Source organism: Pseudochaenichthys georgianus, chromosome 13, assembly GCF_902827115.2.
Source record: "Pseudochaenichthys georgianus chromosome 13, fPseGeo1.2, whole genome shotgun sequence".
Taxonomy (NCBI): domain Eukaryota; kingdom Metazoa; phylum Chordata; class Actinopteri; order Perciformes; family Channichthyidae; genus Pseudochaenichthys; species Pseudochaenichthys georgianus.
This window is the reverse complement of record NC_047515.1, coordinates 11067544-11093655: the sequence shown is the minus strand read 5'-3', so window position 1 is coordinate 11093655 and position 26112 is coordinate 11067544. Positions and strand designations below refer to the sequence as shown.

At 40.6% G+C, this 26112-nt stretch overlaps 1 protein-coding gene across 3 annotated transcripts in view; it reads left to right on the top strand.

Moving 5' to 3' along the window:
• Positions 1–26112, top strand: part of phldb1b (pleckstrin homology-like domain, family B, member 1b) — a 131431-nt gene that overhangs the window by 24544 nt on the left and 80775 nt on the right. For 2 of the 3 annotated variants that reach the window (XM_071205330.1, XM_034097025.2), the window contains exons 2-4: positions 1205–1306; positions 10506–10629; positions 12707–12877. In XM_071205330.1, the coding sequence (XP_071061431.1) occupies positions 1205–1306; positions 10506–10629; positions 12707–12877 (397 nt within the window). Of the gene's footprint in view, positions 1–129; positions 363–1204; positions 1307–10505; positions 10630–12706; positions 12878–26112 lie in introns of those variants that run through there. The other variant, XM_034097024.2, reaches the window with a different exon arrangement.

Sequence of the window (26112 nt, the reverse complement as noted above, 5' to 3'; positions counted from 1 at the left end):
ACACACACACACACACACACACACACACACACACACACACACACACACGTCTCTGTTATCGGGGACTTTGGTGCTGCCAGTCAGGAATGTATGTCTTAGTTTAGTGGAGCAAGCAGCAACAGGTCCTCCTCCTGAATGGTAGCTTATGGAGGATACTGCACCGGTTGCTTATAGACAAAGAGCCGAGATCAAGACAAAGAGACAATCTGTGTTTCATGGCAAGAAGAAGCAGCATTGAAGAAATTGTCATTCAGTCTTAGAGGTGTCCCGGTGAATCGAGTCCGCACTGATAGGAGTGAGTCAGAAGCCAGGAGCAGCTCTTTGCAATGGAGGCTCTGCGAGTGCTGGACAACTGGAGACAGGTAATTATGATATTAAGATGCAGCAACAGACAGGTTAACACAAGACATTTGGTTGAAATATTGCTTTAAACATGAGCTGGGAAGCCTTTTTGCATTAGTTCCCTCTGGCTCAGAAAATAGTTTTGCACAAAAGTGTTTCCAGATAGACATTTTCCCAACATTTGTTTTTATTTCTTGTGATGAACTGCTTCCTGAGGCTGACGCCGTTGCTGAATATCCTTCCATGGGAATGTCAGAAGAGCAAATAAGATGATATTGCAGCAGTGTGTTGTTATCCTGAGGGCAGAGCACATCAGAAACATCTTTTCCATCCTGGCTGCAAAACATTTTAACATTGTTACACTGTGAATGTGTTTTCTAACCTCTCCATGTGTTTATCTGTGCTTCTCATACCGAATCTGGCCACTTAACACGTGTACGGACATGGAATATATTTATAGCTGTTTGCTCTGTGCCGACTTGATGGAAATGGCCCAAAACTACTGAGTAAGAAGGGAGGAATTTAGGCACAGTGTGTTTTTCATAGTGACTGAGAGACAAGAGAACAGCCAAGGTGGCTGATTTCCAGCGAATGTGTCAACTCTCAAGAGATTTAAATGTGTGTGCGTGTTTTACTTCCTCTGAGCGCGTCGCTAAATGCTGTCTACCATCTGTTGTGTGCGTGAGTGCGCTGACAGCATGAATCACACCTTGACACACTAAGGCCGAGTGGGGAGGGGGAATCCCATTAAGCAGGATTTTGATAGTTACTAACCGTTGTTGTCCTGCAGAGATGAAGTCACCCGTGGACACTTTTGGTTACTCATAGTGTGTCTGATGAATGTTCTCATTTCCTCCCTCAGGACATGCATGTGTCGCAGGGAGCCGGGGACAGCTCAGTGGACATGGACCGGCTGAACAGCAACATGCCCGAGTTTGGAAGGAAAACACACCAGGTGCTAAAGGTGAGTGTGTTTTGGGGATAAGGGTGATGGGAGACACATGACGGGGACGAGTGGGAGTTATATGTTATCTGTCATGGTGGAGTATTTCTGTTGTGTGATAGTTCAAACTTTCGCTTCCACTGTGCAATATACACTTACTGTATGTGCATTTATGCTTTATTTTCATTGGTTTACTGCTACTTTTTACCATTGTTTACCACAATTAAAAAAATATTATTTTACAGTTTTAAATCTGGATTCAAAACTATTCATTTAGAATAGCTCCAGCTTCAGCAGATAACACAGTAACATGCTGCTCTTACATTGATGATTGAGTATGAATTATCATTATATCAATCAAACCAGTACTTTTACTCTAATACTTTAACTACAGGCTTGTTAATGCAGGGTACTTACTTGTTTTGGAGTATTTTTACATTGCAGAATTTGTACTTTTACTCAAGTAAAGGTTCTGCATACTTCCACCACTGCTTTTCAGTGTCAGTTTTGTTCCATGTTCCCAGCAGGTCAGGTCAGGTGGTACAGCTTGGTGGGACGCGTCCTGACAGCATATGTCAGGATGTGTAAAGCAGGAAACTTCAGGCAGAGTCAGTAATTAGACAGAACCGGAGATTGGATGTCTGTGTTTCCCACCTGCTGGGTCAATCACATTAGGTGTTAAGGGGAGGGGGGGGGGGGGGGGGGGGGGGTGTGTGTGTGTGTGTGTGTGTGTGTGTGTGTGTGTGTGTGTGTGTGTGTGTGTGTGTGTGTGTGTGTGTGTGTGTGTGTGTGTGTGTGTGCGTGTCCTTATAGCTACAATTGGGGACAAAAGTGTGAACATTTTGGAATAAACACATTTCTGTCTATTTTTGGGCTATGGTAATTCTCAACAAAATGATAATAATAATAATAATAATAATAATACATTGGATTTTTATAGCGCTTTTCCTAATGCTCAAAGACGCTTTACATAAAATCAGAAAAGAAACAGTACAAAGAAAAAATGATGTGGTATCTGTGTGTGAGTGTGCGTATGTTCAGTAACTACTTCTATAGTTATAAGGAATAAAATGGAAGATAAAACCCTATTAAATGTTATGTTTTCTCTAAAGAAACTGTGAGAATCTGGAATTGTTTTCGTGTCTAAAATCGTATTAAGGCACTATAGAATGATGCAGTGATTTTGGTATACAGCCACAAGTCAACTCTGTGGCAAACCCACATCGATACTTATAATTTTTTGTTCAGCAGGATAATCTCCACATATTAACAACACGTTGTAAGAATGTTCCGATCGGATGCAATTGGTATATGTAAAAACTATCGTTAGGCTATAAACAAACTTTGGCCCAATCCCAAACCACGCCCTGCACCCTACCCCTACACACTCCCCCTCCGTGGGGTGACACATGAGGTCCCTCCTGTCAGATGGAGGGAGTAAATACAGCAGCAAGCTTTGGGACGACCTCCCCTCTCTCCAGCAGAAACAGGAAATGCCGTAACTGTATACATCTAACATGTAACAACGGTTTCAAATCAGCATCTCTTTGACAAAACATGTAAATTAATAACTCAAATAAAACTCCAAACATCTTTCATTGTGTTTCAAAGCTCTTTTAGTTTTAAACCTGATGTTTATAAGCTTCTTAGTTTTTGCAACAGTCTGTAAATATACACAACTGTATAATAAAATGCACACATTTACCTTTTTCTAGACTAAACACAGGTATGATCCTAAGTTAAAAACATATGAGGCTATCATGAGGTTGTTAACATCGCAGTTTATCAGTGGATGTTTGCTGGAACTACTTGTAAACAGCGTGTTTCCTGACGGACACACACAGCGTGACTCCGGTCAGGTAGAGACCGGTCTCAAGTCAGCACCGCTGCAGACTCGCTGTTTGAGGGCTTGATAGCCCACTCCCCCTCCACACCGCTCCACACTCGTTGGTTTGGAACAGCACTTAATATGGCGGACCCTCCGCGTGAACGCGCAAACGGAGGGGTAGTGTGTAGGGATAGGGTGTAGGGGGCGGTTTGGGATTGGGCCTTTTAAATCACTGTCGCATGGCTGCGCATCACCAATGCTAAGCTAAAGGCAGAGATTTGTATGTGTGATGACATTTAGTTTATTTAGTCACTCTCTTTAAAGAGCCTGTGACACCATCCCAACAACTGTTGTGCAATGAAATATTGGGCTACTAGTAATCTCGAACCGTCAGTTTAAAAAAGAAAAAGCGATACCTTTTCGTTAAATATCAATAATTTCGAACATCGCGGGGAAATTCCTTCATTCATTTTGAAGTTTTGGGGGAAGCCGGAAGTGACGTCAATGCGGGAACGCTTCGAGAGCCAAACACGGACAAAGTGTGTTGTGTCATGCGTAGAAATGGTGAATTACTGAGATTAGGCACGTTAATAACGTTTTAATGAAGTTGACTATAGTATATTCATATTTGTCAGTGCTTTCATGTCAATTCGGCGACATAAACATAAATGATCGTGGTGAAGATGATGATTACATACACAAAAATCGGGAGTGAGAGCTGCTGAATTTCCTCCCGTCGGATGTGATATAAAAACAAATCGATTATTTTTGTGGTTATAAACTCAAGTGAATGAAACTACATTTATGAGTGCTTTCATGTCAATTCGGCGAACATATGATACATTAAATGATGAGTGAGGATGGTGATTAAAAATCGTTAGTTTGAGCCGGTCTGCATTTACTGATGAGAAAACAAACCGATGCTTTTTGTAGTTGTAGTACACCAACAACATGGATTAAACGTGTGTTTTTTTTACCACAATGTTGGGGAAATTAATGGATAAAATGCATGGATTATTATTATTATTCCCACTCCGATCGGGACACTAGGTCCACCGTTTCCCCGCAGCGAGGCTCCCCCCGTTGACAGTTTACGTGGGCTGGGTGCAGTGGCGGACTGGCCATCGGGACGAATCCCGATGGGCCGGTACCGAAGTGGGCCGGTCGGATAAGTAACTAGCACATCCCCCATAGGCGTCGCGTGAGGCTCAGGTTTGAGAAGGCTAAATAACTTCTTTTACCTGACGCTGCCCGCCTCCGGCGTCTATAGAAAAGAGATAAACTCAGTGTGCGGAGTTTAAATCTCTCAAGTCATATTACAGGATAAAGAAAATACAGTTTAAACTGCCATGCAGAGAAGACGCCGACGTGTCGCACTTATCATTCATATTACATCATCAATCAGATCATCGATCATATAATATCATAATATATCATATATTTCCTTATCTGAGTCAGCTTCTCCAGCCTCATCTGGCCGTGCAACACTCACAGTGTCACAGACTGTATGCAGAAGTATTATTTAACACATTATGTTGACGAAACACTCGAGACAAATGTAATTAAAGTCAGATCCACTCGTGTCTTAGACGTGAACGCGCTCTCAGCTGGAGAGAGAAACCCTGGCTTGATTTACCGAGTTGATAACCAGCGTCGTAGGACCGCTTAGCGAGATCTCGTTTATTAGTTTGTTGTTAGTTTGTTTGTTACTCAAACATATCCAGGGTCTGTTGAACTGGCTTCGTAGTACAGGGCACAGGTGGCTAGCAGCGCTAATGTCAAAGACACAGACATTATACATTATATTTGTATTTTACATCCCCCACTCCCCCCGTTGACAGCTTACTAGCGGTACCGAAGTGGGCCGGTCGAGAGTCCCGGGATGATTTTTAGTCTCATTCCACCACTGGCTACATGACCATATGATCGCCCATATTGACGCACCTCATTCCTAAACTTAGAAGATACAACATAAACCGATCCTTCAGCCTCATATGAGCTCTCAGACACGTTCAACATTAACCTGTCATCGCTGTCTGAGCTTGCTGCTGTGTGCGCCGTCGTGCGTTTACATCTGACTGTATATATATAAAGGTTTACATGCCGATGCTGGGATCCTGGACGGTGCAGCTGGAGCGCTGTGCCCGCAATGACGTCACCCATCATTTGGCGGGATTTGAAGAATCCGCGAGAAGATCCAGAAAATTGTCAACATTGAAGGCAGATTAATGGTTATCAAAGTACAAATATCCAAAATCAGTTCAGTAACGGTTTTCAAGGGGACAATATGTACTCAAATTGATGGGTTTGGATGATGGGGGAAAACCGTTTCACAGGCTCTTTAAGCTTGTGTTAACCACAAACCTTATTTCATGGATTAAATCAGACATTCAAAATGATTTGACTTTGACACTAGGGAATTGGAAGTGGTAATGTACTAAGTCTTTTACGGGTTTAACAACTCCTTCCTGCACCACTCCAAAAGTGCCATTTCCTAAAAAAAAATCAAATAATACATATATATATATATATATACATACACTCACCGGCCATATCATTAGGTACACCTGTTCAACTGCTCGTATGGGAAATATCCAGTCGGTGGCAGTCCTCTGGGCCAACATGCCTTGTTGTGGCCAGAGGTCAGAGGAGAATGGCCAGGCTGGTTCAAGATGATAGAAAGGCAATGATATAAAATCATCTCCAACTGGTTTCTTGAACATGACAATGAGTTCACTGTACTCGGCCTCCACAGTCACCAGATATACATCCAATAGAGCACCTTTGGGATGTGGTGGAACCAGAGATTGACGTGCAGCCGACAAATCTGCAGCAACTGCGTGACGCTATCATGTCAATATGGACCAAAGTCTCTGAGGAATGTTTCTAGCACTTTGTTGAGTCTATGCCACGAAGAATTGAGGCAGTTTTGAAGGCAGGGGTCTGACAAAGGTATTATGTGTCCCAGTGGCGGCTGGTGGAAAATATTTTTGGTGGGCTATTGATAGAGTGAGTAAAACATTTTTGGGAGAAATGACCCCTTAAATTAGGACTTCTGGCGCGTTTCCAGTGCAGCGCGGAGCTCGCTTTAATGCTGCGTTCAGACCGGACGCGATGCGAATATTCGCTTTGCTCTAAACGCTCTAGTCGCTCGAGTTTCACCGCGGCTGTCAGCTGTGTTTACTCGCATCATTCAAACAAGACGCGCTGGCTCGGGAGCTACAACAACATGAACATATTTTACCGTGATTTAATTGTAATACACGTTTCAAAATGATGCCGAAGTAACAACACACTGATACCTGTTAGTAAAAACCATGAATTAATGCTTTGACAAGTCTGCAGACAGACGGCAGGCGAAAAACCTTTTAGAATGCTTGTTCCCTGAATGTAGCTTGGCTAAGCTAACGCTATATATGCTCCGACCGTCCACACTCACAACAACAGCCTCAAGACATAAATAAACCAGCGACTGTATTCTCCATGACACAGACAGTCTGTGGTTTGTACTTGTTTAACTTTTGTCTAGTTTCTGAACAGATCGTATCTGTCCCCGGCTGTTTGAAGAGCAAGCATGTGAAACGAAAGATAGCATTTACCTGTTTGCATCCAGCTAGCCATGTGAGAAGCCTTGTTGATACGTTTTGTCTTTTTCACGAGCTTGTGTGATATATACAAATCGGGTTGGTCCGGTCCAAGGTCTTTAAGTATCAATTTATCTCCCAAACTTCTCCTTTCAAAAGGATTGGAGAGTAGCTCTTGGGCGGACCAAGGTTCCGGCGACTCCACCTGCACACCATTCTCATCCAAAGACTGCGTCACCTTGGTCACTCACGAGTCTAAAAAACAACTCAGGTCAACGCACGTAAGCAACATGGGCGCCAACGTGAGCGCCCACGTGACCAAAATATTTGACGGTGCTGATTGGCTGAAATTATGTTTCGGCGGCACAGTTTACTATTGAGACTTTTGCAACGTGCTGGTTGCTGCTGTTTCGCTCGGGGGCTCTGCCCGGTAATGATAAACTAATGCCATGGGCAAGGCCAGGCAGGAAACAGGTGACTTATCAGTAACTTTAGACATCGTAACACAATTTTAAACGAGATTGTATTGTAGATTATACATTTTTGTGATACTAATTGTATGATATTTACCTTGTTCATTAAAAATTAAAATATAAAATATATATATTTTTATTTAATATATATTTTTTTATTTTATTTTGTATCTGGCAAGAGGTGGGGCGGCGCCCCTAGCGCCCCTATGGGCCGGCCGCCACTGATGTGTCCTGTCTTTAACACTTAGGACTTTAGCGACTAGAGACGAGTCTTGTTGGCAAGGACTATGTTTTTTCTAATTTGTGTTGAAAATGCTAAAGCCAGACAGATTCCAGATCCAATAACTTTATTATTAATATCCATGAACAGTGCTATACAAATACAGTTATTATTATTATTATTATTTAGTTCATTTATTTGTATATTAGCTGTTTCAGACTCAAATATATTGTTTTTAAAACTTTACGCATACTTAAAGAATTTACACTTTAAGAATAAATAAGGCATGACAACATAAGTGGTGCAAAATAAGTTATAATAGATAAAGTAACAAAAACACAGATACAATCAGTCTAGTGAAGGTGCATGGAATTGACTTGTAAGTTAATGTTAGAAAATGTAAAATAAAGTAAAAACTGGCAATAACACAGATTATGTTACCTAGTGGGAAAAAGGTGTTGATGATAAACACTTAATCAAATATATGATCTAAAGAATTGACGTTGCATGCACTCATTACACTTTGATGCTCTGCATGTATCAGGTTGTTGCAGTGTGCTCCACATGGGAGCAGCAGCACACAGAGGATGAGGTTGAAGGAGTCCTGCAGTGTTGGCTATCTGGCCCCGCCCCCCTGCTGCCATTACTCCCAGTAAAGCCCCCCCCCACTGCCTCCCAGTCTCTATCTCAGCAATCCTCTTAGGCTTGACCCCACTTCACAGACGGCAACAGCACAATCACATAATCCTATTAGCCCACACAGCTAGCTAGCCAGCCGAGAGCCGAGTCAATGATCGCGTACAGGTTGTAAATAAGAAATGTGAAAGGGCTCCAAAGTGGGACAAAAAAACGCTGACGCAGCAGGTTTTAAAATGTAAATCCACGGCGCCCATCAGAGTTCATTTAACACTTCACCTGGCACAGAGCTGACCTTAGCCGTGAATGCTAAATGATCAGCAGTCACTGTTTCACACAGCGTGTACAATTCTAGTCATGCTGAATTATAAAGGAAGCGAAATCATCTGTTAAATTGTGAAGCAAAATGTGTCCACCTTGGGGGTTCCTGTGAGTCGGATGCTTCTACATTTTGATGTATAGTATTTTTATTGAAATATACTGTTATTTCGATATGATTTAAACACTACATAAAGCAATACTTAAGTAACACAACAAATCATTATGTCCTATGTGTGATCTTAAAACACATGTGTGACGGATTGGTTTAAGAGTTAGAGGGTTTAATTTGAAGAAAGAAGGAATATAGCTAATAGATCTAAGTATTAACGAGGCCCTTTCCCGCCTTTTTTGGGTGACCCTTTCCTGTATTGGACCACACAATCCCCCCCGCTGCCTGAAACGCTTCCATTGGACTCCTTTGTTTACTTTAGTAACATAGTGACATCACTATGTTACACACCCACTTCTATTGGCTAATACTCAAACACATTTTACGAGATTAGGGGCGGGACATCTCTTAGCTGTCAAAATAGAGCCAGCCAGCTAACCAATCAGAGCAGACTGGGCTCTGGTTTCAGACAGAGGGTGAAAAGAGGTGCTGCAGCACAGGCAGTAGAAAAATAAAGAGCTTTTTGAACATTAAAGCATGGAGACATGGAGTAGAGGCACAAAAGACAAATATGATCCTGTGGGAATCTGGAAACCTTTGATATATCCTAAGAAATGCAAGAAATAGAGATTCCATAACATAGGGAATTGTTTAGTAGAGTTTTTAATCGTGTACCTTCTGTGACCTTTTCATTGTACTTATAAGGTAAAGCTAATAAACTAAAATAAATCACTCAATTTAAAAAAAAAAAATCGACAAGCGCTAAAGGGATAATCATTCCAAAGGAAGTCCTGGTGTATATTTCATTCTTTCTCACCATGTTCTATCTCTGGAATAATTGAGGTTACACAACAGGAGATGTGATGTATTATTTGAAACCCTGGGAGGCAAAGAGAAAGAGTCATTTGACACTAAGCAGATGTCTAAAAAGCAGAATAGTCTTTATGTCGTGGCGTCGCTGCGGTGAAATCTGCTCTTCACAAGTTTATCTCGTCGAGCGCCCTCCAGGAGCTCCATGTTTCTTAACTGCTGTTGCTATGGCGACGTCCCTTCCCCCTTGCTGTGCCGAGAGCACGCATCGGCGCTTTAGGCTTTAAGGGGTAGACGACACACACATACACACACTTCCTCTCAGTGTAAGATATGTTAACGGTCTATGGAAAGGACCTCCTATAGCGAAAGACACAAGTGAGGCAGGAAAGCTGCAGCGTGTGCAGGAGTGGTATCTCCTCAGTGCCACATATTCACTACGATGTGTCATGCACAACTCGTTCATTCAGCTAACGGAGAGGACACACTACTGGTCAGGTCCATGGTGTTCAGTTGTGGGGAAATAGAGAAAAGAAAGTGACCTCTTTACTTTCGAGGTGTAGATTACATGCAGTATGTCGTAATGTCCAGTTTTGGATAACAACGTATTAAATGTCATCAGGATTACGTTGCGTATCATATCACAAAGACGTTTTTTAATCAGCACAGATTGCATTGGGAAACGTGCAAATAAAGTCACATTTCCAAAGATAACTTTCTTAATTACAGTATGGCCTTTATTTAAGACACATAAATGAAATGAAAATAATGTAATATTATAACGACCCTCTTTAAGAACCCCCAGAATCACACCGTCTTTTACAGGTATATTGCATATCTCGTTTTTTTATCTATAGGTCTATGGGGTTGTTTGTTTGTTTCCTCTTTTTATTCTCACTTTTTAGTATGTTTGCGTTATAACTTGTTGCATGTATCGTATTTCCTTTAATAATAAAGGTATTCTGATTCTGATGTATGCATGGTTTGTGTACAGTAAGTGCATAGCTACATTTGTAAAATGTTATGAGTAAACAAGATGAACAATCGTGTATATAGATTATACTGTATATATATATTTTCTAATATCAATGTCAAATCTGCTTCTGTTCTGTTGTTTATTGTGATCTCAACTCAAAGCAGCGTCCAATGATCATGCTGAACGGGACATTAAAACCAAGAACCCAAAATAAAGGCAATAATAATTTACACTGTATTTGTGACCTTTGTTCTCCTCTCCAGAGCACTCCTCTGGATTTCCTTGAGACGGGGAAGGGTCTGAAGTTCCAGGCAGAGCGCCCCCACCTGGTGAGCCTGGGCAGCGGACGTCTGAGCACCGCCATCACCCTGCTGCCCCTGCCCGAGGGTGAGACCCCGCTGTGACACCCACACTTAGCTTAGCTTCACAGAATCACACAGATGCTACTGACGTCTTTGTCACGATATATCACGATATATCAGGATGCACAGTTACATTGACTTCATTCATAATATTACATACAAACTCAAGTTACTCAGAAAGTGTATTGCAATATGTTTTGAGGTAATATCAATTCAAGATCGCAATTTAGTTTTTGTGAGATGACCTATATCAGGGTGCAAGGTGCCTATCGCCCATGGCTAAGTCATAACACTGCAGTACATTGGTTTGAACAATGGTCCACACAGACGCACACACGCACGCAAGCCATATGAACACACACACACACACACACACACACACACACACACACACACACACACACACACACACACACACACACACACACACACACACACACACACACACACACACACACACACACACACACACACACACACACACACACACACACACACACACACACACACAACTATCTCTGGTGACCTGACCCTGTTATCACCTCTCTATTCTATCTCTCTCTCTCTCTCTCTCTCTCTCTCTCTCTCTCTCTCTCTCTTTCTCTCTCTCTCTCGTCCTTGTCAGCCTCTTTGTGTTTCTGTCTGGTGACCTCTTAGCTCTTTCTTTGATGCCCTGTCTGTCTGTCAGACCGTCTATAGGACATTAGGAGAGCACTCCTGACACCACACTTAAGCAACATTTTGTGGACATTCAAGCAAGGGCTTCAATATAAAGGATTTTCATTTATATTTCAAAGTCCAGTACGCCAGCTTTTGTTATATAAAACGAACTGTTGCAAACTGTATTTTATTGCACTCTCAGGTGGAACCTTTAGGCAATTGTTCAGGTGTCATTAATCTTTTAATTTGTGGGTCTATAAACATCTATTTCTGTCCGTCTGTTGGCTTTCCTGCCTGTCTGTGCCTCTGCAGGCTGGTATGCAGGAAGATTCCACAGATTATGTCCAGGCAAGGATGGTGTGTGTGAGTCAGTGTGTGTGTGTGTGTCTGTGTCTGTGCAAAGGTGTATTGCCTTTGACATTCTATTAGCTTCTGGAGGGCGTTAGCGAAACTATTGTTTCTAGGTAGGGGGGGCTGTCCCTCCTTCTTTTATGAACTCTCTGATTGTTGTCCAGCCACAAAGATACACATCTTGATAACTCTTGTGAGTCAGTTACTACTTTAGCCTCTTAGAGGTGGGGTAGGTAATTCAATTCAGAAACACTTTTTGTTATATTCCATGGAATGCTCTTAACATGCCGATAGCAATGAATGAATGAAATGCTTTGACAATAAATATATACAAATATTTCATCTGTGGAAGCCGTGGCGCTGTAAAAAGCACGACCAATCATCTGCCTCGGCCCGCAGCAGATAACTGGATGGCCTCCCTGCCTGTCAGCCTTCCATCTCGTGCACAAACCTATCTCGTGCCCTCATTGGTCATGTGCGCGTTCGTGTGTGTTGGAGGAGGAGCTCTGTAAGGAAGTCTGAAGGAAGGGGCAGATTTTTTTTCGGTTGTGTACTTTCAAATTCTAGCGCACTCGAGCTGGTTTCTCCATTCTTACCTACAAGGCAGTGAGAGAAATTCAGCCTTATTATGCCCTGGGTTTCGACTCTTAGGTTACAGACAGGCAGACCTTAGTTGTTGGTGGAGGTTGTTGAATTCAGCCAGAATAAGTACCTGCCTAAATGTAATCAGTTACAGCTAAATTCCATATAATTACATGGTTATAGTAGTCATCATTTGATCTCAAAATATGGATTTGGATTATGCACACTTTGGCCTGTCATATCAAATATCTATTTAAATAATATTTATTTATTTCCAAGTTAGAATTTTGTATTGTAATTATTATTATAATTTTCATTTTACGATGTAAGTAGGTGCATGTGTAGGGAGGAAGGATAAAGGTTTGGATATGCTCCGGTTTGTTTAATATTTTGTATGGTACTCAATGTTTAAAGACTGAGAAAATCAATGAAAAGACTTAAAAAAAATCCTTTGATATATATATCTTAACAGGTAATATTGGTTTATCAATATCCTCTTTCTTCCCCAGGCCAGACCACAATGGGTCATGGTCCCATGGACATCAACCTGCAGGGCCCCGGAGTGGCTGCCCAGCACTGCTACATCGAGAACAGGTCGGGGGTCATCACGCTGCACCCCTGTGGGAACCTCTGCGCCATCGACGGGCTCCAGGTCACTCAGCCCGTCCGCCTGTCGCAAGGTAGGAATCAGCCCAAACATCTGTATTATATAACTCAGTGAGCTGGAGGCTTCCTGTTGCTGCATTCAGAGAGCACTGTGATAACGGATAACATGTGACAAGATTTTGTAACCAGGGTAAAAAATAAGGCTAACTGTAATCCATTAGAGTTACATACAAAAAGAAGGTATTTAGATTACAAAACAATTTAATTACGATATATATTAGGAAACACAGACTAAAAACGTCAAGAGTCTCACAACCCCGAGTTAATTGAGTTTCAACGAAACCATAGCTAATCTGCAATTTATCTCGACCATCATGTTTTATTTTAAAAGGAGAAAAAGGAAACAAAAATAGTCTTCAGTACCAATCAGTACTTCGAGATGTTAATACACTGTCATTATCCAAAGAGTGGACATATCATTTGAAGAAAGATTTGGAGGTGAATGCGTTATAAATTATACTATTTTGTTGTCGATGGCATACTGCCTGAACTTGCTTTTCGATTGTCATTTAGGCAATGTGTTGGTGTAGTCATGGGTGACTGTAGTGGGTGATTAATATTCTGTATGCTTCATATGTTTGATTTTTCTTTTCTATTTATTGGCACTGCATTTGATATTGAGGCAATCCAAACGGGAATAAATCAGGTTACTTTACTTTTATATTGTGATGCTAAGATTAGGTTACTCATTACAAAATAATTTCACGTAGTAAGTCATTATTATTTTTAAAAATGTAAGATTTTGGGGCAACCAGTGCCCTTGTTGTAGAGACAGAGTTGAATGACAGAGGGGATGACATGCAGCAAATGGTCCCAGACGGGATTCAAACCCCGGTCTTCTGCTTGGGGACCAAGACCCAACACATGGGCCACCATCTCGACCAATCGAGCTATACAGTTTCCCCGTAATACATTTTTAAGTTATCTTCCCAACCCTGAGTGAGTCAGTGCAATCAGATAGTCTGTGACATCAAAATCTCATATTTGTACCTTACTGTATGTTGACGTTGCTTCTCCTTGGTATGGATTTTTTGATTTTCTCCTGTAGATGAAACATTAGAGGAAACCAATGACCAGACGTAAATGATGTGTGTTTTTACTGAAGAGTATGATCTCGGTAAGAAATCAATCCATCGGCTCTCTGCCTCAATGGAAACACAGAGTACCATTCAGCAGCTCGGTGCAGTAAAAAGCACAGTCTGGGCTTTTAAATAGCCTTCGATTTAGAAGAGCCTGATGTTCCTGTGTTAACGAGCTAACAGAGAGGACCTGTGTATGCAGATATTGAAGAAACCAGAACAATTGATTTTCTATCTGCTTCATACTGGGAGGATCTTTGGGCGCTGCGGAGAATTTTACAAAAGTGATTCCCTGGGAGGCTTTGTAAAGGTACAGGATTGCTTTTAAATGGAAGTAGGACAGTGAGGGCAGAGGTTAACTGAGTGAAAGTCACTATGTAACTGCAAAGATCTCGCTGAGCATGGAACTTAGAAAAAGAGGTGTACAGATAGTCAATCAAATGTCTGAAGGGAAGGTTCAGGAAATATACTGGAATGTTATGGAATTCACCAAATGCAAAATGTATTAAATTGGTTCTTACTCATTGCATTAAGCGCTGTTGTTTAGATGAGCAGTGATAGAACTGCATAGCTGCACACTTTCAGAAGTTACAGGAAATATGCTTTCTGGCTTTGATTCCTAACAATCTACTCACTGATCTTGAGACATAGCACCAACTTCAAGGAAAACGTAACTTACAAAGCCGTCAGTTGTAGATTCATTATTGTCACGTTGTGTCACGTTGAATTCTTCAAGATAGCTTTGCTCTTCTCACATTCCTCCATAGTACACAAAGAATCCAAAAGCAGAGAAAGGTGTTGATGAATTGAAGGGGCTTGTTATAAACTATATCAAAACATCATTTTAAAAACTGTCAAACAACTCATGAAAATGGACCAAGTCTAATATATTCAGTCGTATTCTCAGAACCTCACAAAAACATGCATTGTTAGTTAACCGGTAGTAAACATGCTTTAGCAATGTATTGCAAAGTGCATATACAGGCTTCAGCTGTCTGAGCAGACTTTTGTTCCAAAATGTCTTGTTAGTATGAAATACATACGTGGAGCATTGGGAGACATCCACTGTTGTCTAACTCTAACAGTTCAAGCCTGATATTAACTTTGGTTCAACAGAACTCTAAATTGTATCTCCATCACTTCCATTGATTGATTGCACATTTCTTCTTCTACTTATGTTTATACAAATATATATATATATATATATATATTTATAATAACTGTCACAAAAGGTTATTTATAAAGTATTTTTGATTGATTGATTGGTTGATTGGTTGGTTGGTTGAATTGGAATTGTAACTATCATCAAGCCTGTTTTACTGTTTATATGAACAGCTGAATATTGTTTCTACGACAGAATTAAAAACTGTTAACTCGTCCTTTCCAGAAAGTATGGTTTGGCACATGCTTTTTCTCCAATATATAACACTGAACTCCCCGCACATATTTCCTAATATACCAACACCTAAACTTATCATATGAGACAAACACTATAAATGTTGTACTTGAGTGACTTACAAGCATGTAGATCATAATCCTCAACGGAGTTCCTAAAAGATCTATGAGGAAGTGAAACTGTGAAGTACGTAACTGTTGATTAAGTCATAGAAATACATGGAAGTTTCCCTCGGTAAGTTATGAGAATGAGGTGAAGGGACACTACTCATCATCATTACTCACAGGATGGTTTCTTCTCCATGTCTCCGTCACTTCTTTAATCAACTGATGTTACTGTTATTCATTCCCATAAAGTACATTCCTTTATCTAAGGCGCGCCTCCCTGGGGGGGGGGGGGGATTATTAACACACGCAGTTGCGTATTTGGCTCAAAAAGCGTGGGATGTTGGTTATTTCCTCCATCTAGGAACCAAAAGCCTCCCAGACGTTGGATTTCGCTCTTGAGGAAGTGTTGTTGAAAATGCTGTATTCTCCGCTAGAGCTTCACCTCAGCCATTTTGAACGTGGCGCTCAGCAGCAGATCGATGCGCTGCAGAGGTTATGATTATGCGCGGTCCCGCGGGGGAGAGGTCTGAGGAATCTTTAAACATTAAATTAAATGATTATTATTTAAATATATTTATTATGCAACACCCGTGACCCGACCCGTATCATCTTTGTTTTACCCAGAACCGAACCCGGATTTTCTTTTTTGAAAAAATACCACCTGCGAATCATTTTTTTTGTGGGGTACCCGTCGGGTACCCGACCCGATGCAGGACTATGATCCCCGCATCATCCGCCTCTGCGCATCAGACTCAGACTCATCGTTCCCACTGGGGTGAGTGTAATAAGGAGGCAAAGTTGACGTTCATTGTGTTGCCGGGAGCATATAAGGATGTTGAAAATGTTAAACATGTTTTAAAAAAAATGTAGAACACAAAGATAAAAATGTTTTAAGGAGGTGACGCTACTCAGCCAATCAAATCGGTGCAGTCAGTGAGCAATTTCAAATGGCGTGCTCAACAAAGAGAAAGACAACGAAAACAGCATTTAATGACATTTTCGCTTATTCGGACTTCTTTGAAATGCAATTGAATACCCCTGCATTATAGCAACAACAACAACAACAACAACAACAATAACAACAATAATAATAATAATAGCAGTAATAATTGGGAGGGGGGGGGGCGCGACTGTTCTTATGTTCTCTGAGGGGAGGCTCACCTTCCCACACTTTGAAAACCCCTGATCTAAGTACTTACATTTTATTTAGCTGATATCTTTACCCAAAGCAACTTACAAGTGCTTTAAATCATAAAGATACACAACTCAGGTTTGACTGACCAAGGTATAAACAAAACAGAAGATGGCAAATGTGTATACTTTCTGATTTTCTTGACACTCAATTCCCCAGATCAACTTAGTTTGAACCAATCCGACAGAATCAAATCATGTTGGAGAAAAGAACAATAAAGAACAAATATATGTCATTGAGCGCCAGTTGGAAAAAAACATACCAAATGTGTTCACCTTCAAAAACTAAACTGTGGTCAACAAAAAACTTGCAGAATGAAAAACTTGTGTGTTTACAATGGCACCACGATTTGTTAAGAACAGTTTTTGACTTGAGATCTAGGACTTGGGGAATGAATGCAGTGACACAATGATGACTTGATCTCACCTCTGCTAGTCAGTGTTCTGCATGGCTTTATGATGCGTGTATGTGCAGTAGGTACATGTGTGTTGTGTGTCCCTCTGTCTTTTGGTATTTCATCCTGCACTCTGGCAGGGTAACCTGAGCGAAGACACAGGGCTATTTATACTGGCCCTGAACCCCAGACAGATCCCACTTTAGCCCCAGAGGGGGGGTCAGGCTAAAGAATGAGTGCGAGGGTAAACCAGAGTTCACTGTCAGCGCTGTAATGACAGCGTGAAGAGCTGCAGTAGCCATGAAATGTTGTTGATGACAAGGTGTAATCACTTCCTTCAGTGTTAAAGTGGGCTGATACAGACCTGATTCTACACGAAGTGGGTCAGACAAACATTGAACCCACCACTCCCATATGAGTATTATATGAGTAATACGTTGATGTATCCTTAAAGGAGTAGAGAGAGCATCATTGTAAGCTATGACTACACACTGATGAGTGTTTCGCAGGTAGTCTAATGCTGTCTGCACTCTTTTGTTTTTGCTTTGAAAATACATAGTGAGTGATGGCTTTGACTTGACTTCGACTTGTGAGGAAAATCAAGCAGCAACAAGTCGGTAATATTAGAACAATTTAAATGTGCTCAACAAGCATTTAGTGGTAATCTGCTTGGATTTACAACATAAACCAGAAGAGCTGGTGCACGGAAATCCCAATAATTAAAGGGCGCGTGAAGCCAGTGTGTTCAAAGCGAGATGAGCGGACGTGTTTAGGGGTTACATGTTGATCCCAAAGTTCCCTCCAGATGGAGTTTCTTTCACACACACAAAGGATATCTCCGTTTTTTGCTTTAATTTAACTTCTTTAACATGGTGATCATAGGTTTGACTTTCTGCTGATCCATGTAGTTCCATTATTCTGTAGCCCATTGTTATGACTATAATAATCTTCTCATTCTGGGTACACATAGTTGGTCAAACACTGTTCATAATACAATAGATACTCTTAAGTGACTGTCACCATTTTATTTTTTATTATATATCTGGCCGGCTATAGCTACTTTTGATATTACGTTCAAAACATTGAGGAACACATGATGCACTGTTACTGAATAGGTTTATGTAGTACGTCTCTATCATGACAACCTTGAACAGGAAAACACTGCTTACACAATAATGTATTAGTGATAATAATTACAACATTTTACAACATTCACATAGCCAGTTGTTTCAGTAGGACCACATTGACTCTATTTAAAGTCAGTGGGGAGGACAACATATCATAACCAAGAAAATGATGGCACACACACTATCATAATACTTATTACGGAGAATAATATGCCTTGAGGGAACACTTAACCTGAATACTCCCTTTAATGTTTATTTTTATGTGTGGTTATATCTTGGCTTCACCTTTGTTCTTTCATACAGAGATAAAAGTGGGACATGAGAGAGAGACACACCTTGGCATTCTCTGTTGCCGCCGCTCTGTATCAGATCAAATCAATTATTTATTGACATGACATTAAACCCTATAGTGGATAAAAACGAAAGCTCAATTCAGGCCACAGCCTACGGAAGATCATTAGGGCCACGCTAAGAGCAACAAAACTGAGAGGAGGAGGATTTTTTGGAGTTGAGATTTATTCTTAGAGTTTGACATTTATCCTTTGAACTTTTTTCTAAATGTAATCTTTATTCTCAAAATGTCCAGTGTGCAAAGGGCTTTTCTCTGAACATTTAGACTTTATTCTCACATTTTTTACTGTTTTAAAAAAAATGTAAATGACTTATGATTAAATGTAAACTTTACAGTCAACATTCCCAGTTTTATTCCTATACTGGTATTTTGGCTTTGTTGTCAAAATAATATTTCAATTTTGTTCTCAACAATTCAAGGTTGCTCGTCAAATGGTGTTTAATTTTCAACATGTAAAATGCTAATTCAAAATCTTTAAACAATCTTTTTTGCTAAGGCCAAATGCATGCGACACTTATACTCTTCCATCACAATCTGGCATTAACATTATCGGTTAATCAATTATTGATATTGATCAGTGAACAGTCCTCAACATTTGGACTTTATTCTTGAAATCACATTTCTTCTTAATTTCCAACATTTCTTTAAATTGTATTTAGACTTTATTTTCAAAATGCAGACTTCATTCTCTTATTCTTGAAAATGTATTTTGGCTTTACTGTCAACATTTGGAAATGCATTAAATATATGTAGTGCCCTAGGCCGTATGCATTCCTGGCCTTTATAATCTTCCATAACAATCTGACATTTACAATATCGATGATTGAATCACTGTTTTGATCAGTGAAGTTGCTGTGTTGTTGATGAAGATGTGTGCCTAGTGGTAGCAGCCCCCGCCCCCCTCTCTCTCATTGCACAGCCCTGACTCAGCTCAGGATCCCCACCTTCTTTTCTTCCTCTCTGCTCCTCCTCTCTGGTATCTTTCCCAGTCCTCGCACCCTGACAGCACGACTCTCTCTGCGGGCTGAGAGGTGACTGAGAGCCGGCTGATTCTCACAGCAGCCCCTGGAAAAGCTTCTTTACTACGGGAATAGCGGGGAGGAGACAATGGACAATCATTCATGACTGTAAACTCCCGCATTGGTTTGAATGAACTGGGATACCAACGCATCACTGGATGAACCCGTGTTTTAACAAGTGGGAAAGCAGCTTTTGTGGACCTTCAGATATCTTCAGAATATATTAAGTCTTTTAGGATTATCATAACAAAAGAGCGTCGGGACAAAACCCCATAAACGCTCCTGTTGTTCCTCAATAATTCGAAGATACGGAGAAAAAAACACGTGGCTTTCTTTAAGGAGCAGAGGCGATGAAAACAACGGAGGGAGAGAGGAGCTACATTCATTTCAGTTAAAGTAAGTTGTTTGCTCTCTACTGTGGGCTAGTTATAAAGGTTGCGGTGGCTTTAAGTCGGTGTTTGTGGTGGTGTTTGCTTTCAGCACTTGCCGGTCTTGTAATTATTTGAAGCCGGTGGATGGAGTTACGCACGGTGGGGAGACAACTGACAGAGTATCGTTCTTTTAAACTGGAATGGCTCCAAGTAATTCCATTTAGTTAGTTTGTGGGACTAGTTGGTCACATAGTGTGGGCAAAAGTCGCCAATGTGGGATTTGTTGTTGTTGCATTGCTTCCCGTTACTTTTTCAGTTGTTTTCACTCTTAACTCACACTTCCGCCAAACTCCGTTTATAAATCGGACACATGTAACATTGCAGTCTTTAACTGTTAGACTAGATGTAGCAAAACATTACTGACGACTTTTAACCAGTTAATAGGATGTTATTTTTAATTCGGCATACATAACAAAACAATTTTGATGTAAGCTTTTAAAAATTCTACTTTTTTAGTGATCTTGCCTGTTATTCTCTATTGCATCGTCCACTGAAGGTTACCCTTGGTGGGTGGTAGCTACTGTAGATGCATTAGCACAGCTAAACACATCTTATTTTATTTACATTAGGGCTACTTCGAATTAATTTCTATGCCGAATTACTAAACATACTATTTTGACATTGTTGAGCTGTTTAAATATACTTCAACACCAATACATTTTGCAAATATGCAAGACAACTTTAAATTAGCCGAATTTCTTAGGGAGTTTGGACTATTACTTCACACTCAAAACATGAACACCTGCTTTAACTTTGCTGTCTCCAACCACTCAGTCACCGGTACTCTACATTCTGACTTCCCCCTGCCACCATGTGAGTTCTGATTATAGACCACAAACAAGTCTGACAGATCTGCAGACCCCCCCATCAAGCCTGGCATGACCAGGCCTCACTGTCTCTGTCTACTGTTACACTGCTATTCCTGGTTTCCAATGTGACCTAACCAGGGCTGGTAACTGGAATAGAATTGAGCTGTCCTTCCATGCATTCTGCATATTCAGTGGCCAATGGGTCCATATTTTACAGTTGCATAGAGTTTTTACTAAAGATCACACTCCGTTCAAAACCTTCTTTACATGTGTGGTCATTCTTTCCCCTCCAACACACCTCCTCAACATCTGTCATCTGTGACACATTGCGTTGACCCCATTGTAAAGAAAGGATGTGAGGAGTCAGAGAGAACCCCTCTGCAAACAGTCATCAAGGCTCACTGTGAATGTGATGTGGGCTCCCAGAGGGCCCGGAGCACAGGTCAGACATGTGTGAGGGACTACGGAGCAGCTCATTACAGAGAGAGGGGAAAGGATGCTGGCAGCAGCTGGTGTGTTCCTGCATGTTGTTGTTGACACAGACTCTGACCGTACATCCTCTGACTACACCGAGGTCAAGGCAATGTGTCCAAATGAGACCTGGGTTACCTTGAGTACACCAAGGTTGTGTTCACACTGAAGGTATTGGTACTGAAGTCCACACTACTTTACCATATCTAAAAAAGATATGAATAATACCTATGTATGACATGACCAGCTGTGTAGATTCATAGTAGCAAAATACCTATTCTTGTATCTACCCATGCTCAACACAATTTCATTAAAGTAAATGTCCTTGAGTTTTATAGTATTAATCTTCATAAATTTGTCACTTTTTTTAATTTTCCTTGAACTTCGGGCCTCATGTAGCAAGCAATATATATAATTTAATCGTATTTACTTATTTTTATGTTTAAGGGCATTTTACATATCACGTACAATTTGTTGGAGCGCTAACCAATAAAAGCACAAGTGTTACGTAGTGAAGTCATTATGTTATGGGTGTAAAACAAGGAGTTCAATCAAGACCATTTACTTGCACAGCAACCTACATGCATATAACACACTACAGGAAAGAGAAAAAAGCATAGGGCTCCTTTTAATACCCAATGATCTCGCAGATTCACAAATGTTTTGTATATTTTAAGTGTTTGGCACTCTGATGTGATGTGCAAATGCAAATCTAAGAAAATATCACAACCTATTAAGTTTAATTAATTAAGGGAGCCATAATGAATTACTTCATGAGCAATTGTACAGCAAGGTTACACTTGTCAATTCGACGGGATTTATTAAAACACCTGGAGATGCTGGGAGCAAGTTTGGATGTGCGATTGGCTCAATCTGCTACATCTTGAGGTACGAATAGTAACCGACAAAACCAACATGCATACGGACACCTTAAGGAAATCAAGCACAGCCTGTGCATTTATCTGATCGATGATATAAAGGTTGAAAATACGACACACATCAGGCCACTTAGCGCAGCAGTCGACCCCTAAGCCACGTGTAGATCACATTGTCTGTTTAATATGTATTGATGCCCTGCCTGCAGCCATCTGCCTCTGGGAGCATGTTTAACAGCAGGGGACTGGCTTCAGTTGTTCTGACAAAGGGAGGAAGGAGGGGTGGGGGGGTCAGGGAACATCTGTTTTTAGACAAGTGGTAACCAGCCTGCGACACGTCACCGTGATGAGCGCCCACTAGAGACTGCAGATGACAGTCTGTTGGATACTGCGTGTGGTCGGTTTACTCATCAGGAGGAGTACTACTCGCACTGTGAAAAAGCAATATGCTGTTTTGTGGCTGTGAAAAGCAGGATTCAGGGTTTTTAATTGCTCAACTCGATCAGGGGATAAACATCTATATATTTGGCTTCCGCTGCTTTGATTCCGTCTAACTTTCTGATCGCTTTAACTGTTATGGAAGTCTGGAAATCATTGTTTAAGAGCTGATCACAATGAGCACAGTGCTTTTCGGCATACAGTACCTTGGTTCTGACACTTTCATCACACACTTTTTGCCTGTGTTATATTCTTTTCATTTTTAATTAAATACAAGTTTAGGTCTTTGTCGTATGATGAACTCCTTCTGGTCTCATCATTGTGAGGTTCTCAGTAGAAACACATGCTGAAACTATTTAGCTTCTATGTGGAACTTGTTTACTGGGACCTCAAGGTTTTCTGGTGATTAGGTAAAATATCACTGAAAATAAATATACATTTCCTTATCAGGAATGAGAGTCATTTTGTCAAACCTACCCAACAAGATGCATAATGCCTATTTGTATTCCATTTGTAATGTTGTAATCACAGTTTGATAAAGGCACTTAAAGGACACTATCCATTTCCAGTGATGTTGTACTGGTCGTGACCCACCATATGAATGTGTGTGAAGAAGCGGCCCAGGAGCAACCGCTGTCTGCAGATATTTTCCATCGTGGCATCTGGCGTCAGGCTGGTTAGAACGCGACCCTCCTCCTCCTCCTCCTCCTCCTCCTCCTCCTCCCCCCCCTCCTCCTCCTCCCCCCCTCCTCCTCTTCCCTGTGCTCTCTTTTCAAAGCAGACCCTATCTTCCTCTGGTATGTGCGTCTCTGTTTGACGGGACAGGCAGTCATTGATTAACTGGTGGGTTCGACTCGCTGGCCTTTGCTGAGGCTGTAAACCGTCGGCTTTCCATAGAAACCGTCAGCCTTAGTTTTGGGCATCTCTTTTGTCCGCGGCTCCTCAGTCTGCACTTTAGTGACGTCCCATGCTGGTGTTTTATTGGAAAAGCTTTTGTCTGTCACGCACAACAGTGAGATCACAAAATGTCCATTGTTTTTCCTAATGGTTAGCTGATAATGAATTCAAATGGAGTAACTACGGGGTCTTGGTGAGGAGAATTCCTTTTGGCTGACAGGGTGAGTGGAATGAAGTGTAGTGAAGCTTCATAAGTACATAGCTGCAGGGTGTTTGGTGAGTTTCAGCTATTTGAATCAGAGTCAGGACTTAGGAAGCAGACTTGCTCAGCTGTATATGTAGTGCTCTGATCATGGTATCAAGAGGAATGCGCTATAATACTGCAGCTTTTAGATCATTTTTTCTAAGCGTGTTTAGAAGACTACCATATGCGGTAAATAACATGTATTATAAGCTCTTTAGATGTGTTGGAGCTCAACTTGGTGTTGGATTTAAAGCCACTTTAATAAAGTCTATGCAACTGATAAAAGAAGGAAAAGCACCTTCTTTCCCTTTAATGTGCTATAGTCATGTGACCTCCTTCTGAAATCAAGTAGCGAAAGAGATTCTTTATAAGGAAGATCATTAACTTTGGTTGTTTTTACACCACTTTAGATGATTCCAGCCTTTCTTTCTTTACGCAACTCTCCTCAAAAACTAAACTGCATTCTCAATTTAGTTTTGAGAGAAATATATTTTCTACTGGATTACAGTTGGAGTTTTGAACATGTGTTGTGAATTGACATAAATAGAAAACAAAAGTTATTGATTAGATTTAGTAAAACTTCATAGTTTGGCTTAAAATGAATACACTTTTTACATGATACAGATATAAATTAAAATATGTCTTCAGTGAATGGTTTCAGATGGAGAATGAAGCTAAGTCTTCTCCAACTTCTCCAACTCCTCCATAGGTGGACTTCCGTGGATTTTGTTTTGGAAGCATATTACTAATATGTCAAAAAAAGACCTATTATTAGGGATGTAATGATACCAAAAACTCACGGTACGATAATATCGCCATAAAAAGTCCACGGTACGATATTTATCGCGATATTGAAAAATAAAGAAAACAAATGTGCATTTTTTTTTTAATATATATTTTTTTACTTGCATTTTTTTCCTTTATTAAATAATAAATCTGATTTGTACAGCATTTTAGTAGGATAGTAGTATTTTAAAGTGTCAATATAATAATCAGACCCGGCAATAGAATAAATCCAGTTTCACTTTAGTTTTTCTTACTCACTCACTCACTCACTCACTCACTCACTCACTCACTCACTCACTCACTCAGCATCATTAAGGTTATCTTTTAGGAATATGAGCATGTCCACATTTCCAGGTAGAAGCTGGGATGTTTGGGCATTTACAATATCCCCTGCTGTGGACAAAACTCTCTTGCTTGGTACTGATGTTGCTGGGACAGAGAGATATGCTTTGGCCGTGACAGCAGTGGGTCAAACTGTGCATTGTCTCTCCACCACTTCAAAAACAATACAGTGTTTGCCAAGAAGGTGAGGCTTATTGACAGGGCGAGATATAAACATACTGTTGGTACTTGTCAGTGTCTCTAGGTGTGTACATGTAGCCCTCGATGTCCTTTATTGTTATCTGTTGTTTTATGTTCATGTTGTAACCTACTTGCTGCCATGTTGGACAGGTCTCCCTTGAAAAAGAGATTGTAGATCTCAATGGGACCACCTGGTTGAATAAAGGTTTAAAAAATATATATATTTAAAAAAAAAAAAAATCGCGGTATATTTTGTCAGTCTCACGACGGTATTGAGACATTTATTTACCTCGATATATCGTTACATCCCTACGTATTATATATCATATATATTTATATTATATATAAAAGTTTCCATCAAAACAGATTTGAAAATGCTGTTTTGTTCTATTGGAAAATCCTTTTAAAGAGTCCAGGCTCCTTTTTAAGAAGTGGAACTAACAAATAACTAGTTAGGGCAGTACTTACTCCAACAAATCAGATTCCAGCCATAGTCTTTGGTTGTCCAAAGTTCCAAACCCCCGAGAATGTGGTAGATTTTTCCTCTAGTAGTCAGCAAAGTTGATGTGGTTCATGATTTTGGTTATTCCTGAAAAAAACAAAGAGTAGATTGTTGGCGTGACTGGTGAGGACCATGTTGCTGGAAGAGAAAGAACAGAAGCCTCAACAAAGAAAAATTATAAAAAGAAGCGTCACAGTGTTGCAAATAGTGTTTGTTACCAATATTTATATATCTATGCTCTTTTGCTCCGGTGTTTGAATGACAATCATGTTTTCACATCAGATCTGAGGACAACATTGGACAGCAGCCATGATGTTCCACTTCAAAGAGCCAAGACACTGTAACAATCACGTATTTCTTCCACAGCCTGTCTTTATCACACCATACAAGTATAAGCAAGACTTTCACAAAGTCCCCTGACTCAGCATGAACTCACTGTGGTAGTATGCGAAGTGTTCTCGCTCTGACCACCTCTGCTCCCTCTGATCTAATCTTCTGCGAAATGTACTCGGGGCTGAGCCGACGCACTGGAAAGATTTAATGTGGTCATACCGGAGTGAAGGAGAAAAAACACAGAGATGTTATTAGAGAAACCATGGGATATCTGC